At 39.5% G+C, this 5386-nt stretch overlaps 1 protein-coding gene across 4 annotated transcripts in view; it reads right to left on the bottom strand.

Annotated features, from left to right (window-relative positions):
* The window catches only part of epha8 (eph receptor A8), a 145510-nt gene that overhangs the window by 66586 nt on the left and 73538 nt on the right, over nt 1–5386 (bottom strand). For all 4 annotated transcript variants that reach the window (XM_013909243.1, XM_005726680.1, XM_005726681.1 and 1 more), the window contains exon 6: nt 3679–3994. In XM_013909243.1, coding sequence (XP_013764697.1) covers nt 3679–3994 — 316 coding nt within the window. The remainder of the gene's footprint in view (nt 1–3678; nt 3995–5386) is intronic.

Here is a 5386-nt window from a genome sequence, read left to right as displayed (position 1 = left end):
CACTATGTCTACTTGATCCACCTCAAGTAGAACCCATAATGTTTCCACACCACTGAAGTTTTTTTTTACCTCTCTTTTCAACCAACGGCAGTCACTCTCCTCTCCAAATAACTTCTGCTTAGCTTTCCGAGCTTCCCTCGGGTCCTCTTAATTGTTGTGACACGTGTTGGAAATGCAGAGCAGTGCGCTCGATTTGCCACACGGAGCAGCGCGAGAGTAAAGCACGAGGGAGGGGCTAATAATCGGCTCAGTCATTTTTAATGATCGTTGAAAGCCCAGATCGTAATCGTGATTAAAATTCGATTAATTGAGCAGCCCTAGTTGTTGGTTTATCAGACATGGTGCTGTGAAAAGAACCAAGTGGCAGCTCCAGGTCTGACAAATGAACCTAAAAACTGCAGTGCTTCTGATGACTCCAAAAGAAAGTCCGTTCCCATAGATTCCCAAGTTACTTTTGATCATTACAAGCATATTTACACCCTATAGTTTCCACATTCATACAAACTGTAGATTAAAGTTTTCTAACAGCTCATCCATAAGGCTTAAAGTTTTGAAATGAGCTCAGCATAAAAGGTGTCAGACTACTGTGAACATGCAATCAGAGCATGAAAGAAAGTAACAGTAGCGAGTAGAGTGAGATTTTACTCAATTCTTCATTGGCTCATGTATAGTAGATATATTGGATAATAGTTACAATGTATAGTTCTAAACTTCATATCCCATAGTAACAATGGTTAATATGTAATAAACTGGCAGGTTACTACATTTCAGTTAACTATCATTTACTGTACACAATCACTAGAAAAATTCTTAATGGTAACCATTAACATTTGTGCTTGCTCTAGTGTTTATGAAATTATGTAAATAGTTAATAAACTGGAATGAATTTGATAAAATTGTAAAGGATACATATAATACCTTTAATATATGTACAACAATTAAAGAGCACATTCTAAGTAGGCAGGTAGGGTGGAGTGTAGTCGTGGTGGTCTGGGTAGCTCACTGGCATTTTTCTTTCACTTCAACTTTAAGCTGATGAAGTTTAGTTCAAATTACATTCTTTGATAATGAAACCTTGAATAGAAATTGAATAAAAAGTAATGCACTCATGTCCTGTATGCTAATTAATCTTTATTTTAACAACAAAACTTGAAGCAAAGTCGTTTTCCATTAAAATCACATACCACAAATTCAGACATACAGATTAAATTGGTCAGTTCTGACACCATGCAATAGGGTGTAACATTTAAGATAACTTTAAAGAAAAAATGTGATGCGTGTTCATAACATGCAATGTGTTTGCCTTTGCACTATCAGAGCATCGATTATTACTCAAGACCAGTGTTGGTCAAGTTACTTGAAAAAAGTAATCAGTAACTAATTACTGATTACTTCCCCAAACAAGTAATCCCATTACTTTACCGATTATTCATTTTCAAAAGTAATTAATTACTTAGTTACTTAGTTACTTTTTAAAAACACGATTTACAACCTGAAGAGGTGATAAAGCGATAGATCTTTCAGCCCAATTCTACCTTTTCTGCATAATCCATCATACAAAATGTAATCAAATGGAAAATTATCTTTTTTTTAACTTGTTTTATCAGTTTTAATCTTTTAACTTTATGCATCAAGCAAAAAATTAATTATATGCAACATTCTCTGACTTGAATAAATGAGTTTAACATTTAAACCTATTTTCTGCACATTCCAGCACATAAAATAAAATATTTTTTGTGTTTACACTCAGTCTTTCAAATAGATGCAAGTAAAACACAGCAGAACATAAATAAAGTTCTGTTGCTCTATTTTCACCTGTAAAGCAGGACTGCGGTAGGCGGAGGTTTACCCTGGTGCAGGTGTGCCGCGGTCAGTTGAAGAATCCGCGAGTTTCTCTGTGAATTTCCCATTACGTCGTTGCGCACTCGGTGCTTGTTTAGAGGTTTTGTTCGCTGTAAAAAGAAGTTTTCTTCCCACGCACAACGGACGCTAATGTTTTTGTCACTTTTTATGGAATCAAACTCAAAGTAAGGTCAGTACTTTTAAACGCTGCACGCTCATACTCTCTCCTGCACTCGATATATGATGCACTGTTGATCTGCACACAGCTGTTGTCACTGACGGCGCACTCGCTTACGTCACTGTCATGAGACATTCCCCAAAAAATCACGGTTTTAGTAACGCAGTAACTCAGCGTTCCTACGGGAAAGTAACGGTAATCTAATTACCGTTTTTGCAATAGTAATCCCTTACTTTACTCGTTACTTGAAAAAAAGTAATCAGATTACAGTAACGCGTTACAAGTAATGCGTTACTGCCCATCTCTGCTCAAGACACCCAAACAGTAGATGTGAACCTGTTCTTCGCCTGTTGACATCACATGTGCAAGCACGAGAAATAAAAGTCGAATAAAAAGCAAAACACCTGGAAACCAGCAGCAAAGTAAAAACCACGAGCTAATGGCAAACTGCCATGTTTTATAACCCACTTCATCAGGTTTAAGTGCACAGCCCCTGCTGAGCAACAGTTCACCTCTCTCTGATTAACTTTGTTCACCTCCAGCTCTCTCTGGAGAGTTAACAGTGTGGGTCACCCTCATCTCGCCGTCCACCATCTCATCCTAACGCAACAATTTCCCTCGAATACTCTCTCTGTTTTTGCAGCATTCGAGCATTCTGTGGTCTGTTAAATGGATTTCCAGTTTTTGTTCAGGAACAATAGCAAAGGTTTTAAGTTGACAGTTTTTATATGGAAGTACAAAAAATATACTTCTTACCATGGATACTATGACTGCACAGTTAAATAGATCTCTTTGTAAAGTAATTCCTTAATGGTTCCCACAGTCGGCACATGTCATGAAGGCTGACCTATAACTGAAACCTTGAATGCATGTTAACCTTTCCTAGGTCGCTGTTTAAGATTAGGGTTAGGTTCAAATCTCTCCCTTTATACCCAGAGAGAAACTGTGCAGCCAAAATTCATGTCAGAAATCATATTTCAACTCTAACATCTTCCAGGTTTGAAAACTTGCCATTTATCACGAGGTAAAATGCAGCATAACAGAACCTTCCAGGTACAGTTATCGGTGTCTCATGAGGCAGGCTGTCTACTAATTGGAAAGTTGGTGGTTTGATCCCTGGGTTCCACATGTTGAAGTATCCTCGGGCCAAATACTGAACCCTAAGTTACCCCGGAGTGGGTTTACTGGAGTTCACTGGAGTGTGAGTCTGTGTGTACATGTATGAATGTGTGTGTGAATGGTTGAATGAGACTTGTGACTTGTGAAAGTGCTTTGAGTCCTCAGATAGAGTAAAGCAGTTCTACATAAGCAGCAATCCATTAACCATTTATCTAAGGTTAGGGTTGAGTTTTTAGCTTTTGCTAAATTGGCTAAGAGTTGGAAACTATCAGATCAATTTGGTGAATAGGCTTTTTTTTATTAAAGAAAATATAAACAGTGTCTGATGCCCTTCACTTAGAATGGTCATTTTCTTTGTTCCCTGATTTTCAAAACATGAAATAAGAAATAAAATATTTAAAAAATGACACACTATGATTGCTCAGAGCAGCAGCTTTGCCTCCACTGCAAAGCTCCAAATATAAATACTACCAAACCAAAAGTGCAAACACACCATGCACCGTAAAGACTTATCGTCAGTGGACTCATTGTAGACTTACCTATGCAGGAGTCCCTGTGCTCCTCAAATCCAGCCGAGCACACGCACCTCCCGATGGGCACCAGCCATTCCCCCTCTGCACTGCAGTACATTTTGGGTGTGTCCCTCTCCTCAGCGTGATCCACACACTGACCTCTGACCTCTACCAGAGATGATGAGTCAGCCCCCGTGACCACGTCAGTGAACACAGCCAGGTTACGGTTCACGCCCACACAGCGTTTGTAGTACACCCTCACCGAGGTGAGGGCAATGCAGGCGCCGATGTCCTGGAAGGCCAGGTAAAAGCCCCGCCTATTGAGAGGGCCCACACCGCGCACCTGTAAGAAGACAGGACAAGCAATTTTTCTTAAAAGGCAGGAATGCTCTTAATTTTGCAGGATCTTTCCTGTGCACAATTTAAAGCCCAAAGTGTACATGAGCATGCATGTAGTAACTTTCTAGAGTTTAGAAAGTTGTTTTATTTATTTATTTATTTTTCATAAAACATAAACAGTGGTTGATACAGAGGTTTCTTAACAAAACAGGTGGAACAGTATGAATGCAGCTGTAATTTAATCTCTGGACCCGTGTTTGGTGTTTTGCTTTGGCAGCAGTCATTAATCAACTGCTGCGCTTCCGACCACAATGAGCAAACAGATGATTTTACATTTTATATGCTTGTTTTTCATAAGATATCACAGTTGACTATTGTTAACACCAAGGAGCTAATTTACAACATTATTTTAAAAGTTTGCAGTAAAAGCATCTAAAAATAGGCAAAAACCTTGTTCTTACTAGTAGACAGATAGAAGACTGGCCACCCCCTCAGTTTGTATACTCTGAAACAAGCTGGGGTGGCACCTTTCCCTTCAAAGCCACTTACACTTTTTTTTTTTTAGATTGGTTGCTTCTCACAAACATAAGGTTTGTACAACATGTGGCTGTGCTCACAGCTTAATGCCTGAGATGACAGGTTTTTTTCTTCTCGTAAAGGAGACACAATAAATAAGAAATATTTTGTTATTTATATATTATTCATCTCACAGAGACAAGTACAGTGGTATAAAGAAAGCACCTATTTTCAGTGTGTAAACTCTCAATGCTAAATGTCTGTAGATTGCAAACTGCTGTATTCTGTTTTCTTATCCCCTCCAATTCTTGTACATATCTGCAGTTGCAGTTATAGGACAAACGACAAATGAAGCCCAGCATGATTCAGTGAAGTAGTCGAACCCAGATTCACTGATCGCAGGGCAAGCTAGCAAGACAGAAGCTAAGCTCCTTGCAAAATGGCAAATTGAACCTCCCCCACCCTCATTCATATCTGGCGTTTGGAACTATTTTAGTTTTCATGTGACGTATGACCCTGAAGGTAAGCACGTCATGGACGAAAGTAAAACAGTATGTCGGATGTGCCACGCAATGCTCAAACTGCGCTAACGCAGTAGTTCCCACCAACTACAGCGTTAGCGCAGTTTGCTCGTTAACATGTTGACGCCGTCTAGCCCCATGCACGGGGCAATCCGTGGTAGCTCGTTAACGGAGATTTGCCGTGTTGTGGTGCTAACGTCATTTCAGATTAATGCTGACAGCACTAGTGGGAACAAAATGAATATGACTGCACATTTACGCCGACATCATCCTAGTGCAAAGACAAGTGGAAGCAGACAAAAACAACAAGCACGCATGCTACAAACTTTACCCGAGTTATTTAGACAGCCGTTAGCACA

Source organism: Pundamilia nyererei, unplaced genomic scaffold (assembly GCF_000239375.1).
Source record: "Pundamilia nyererei isolate P.nyererei 1_Seehausen unplaced genomic scaffold, PunNye1.0 scaffold00021, whole genome shotgun sequence".
In the NCBI taxonomy this organism is placed as follows: Eukaryota; Metazoa; Chordata; class Actinopteri; order Cichliformes; family Cichlidae; genus Pundamilia; species Pundamilia nyererei.
This window is presented reverse-complemented; position numbering and strand designations above follow the sequence as displayed.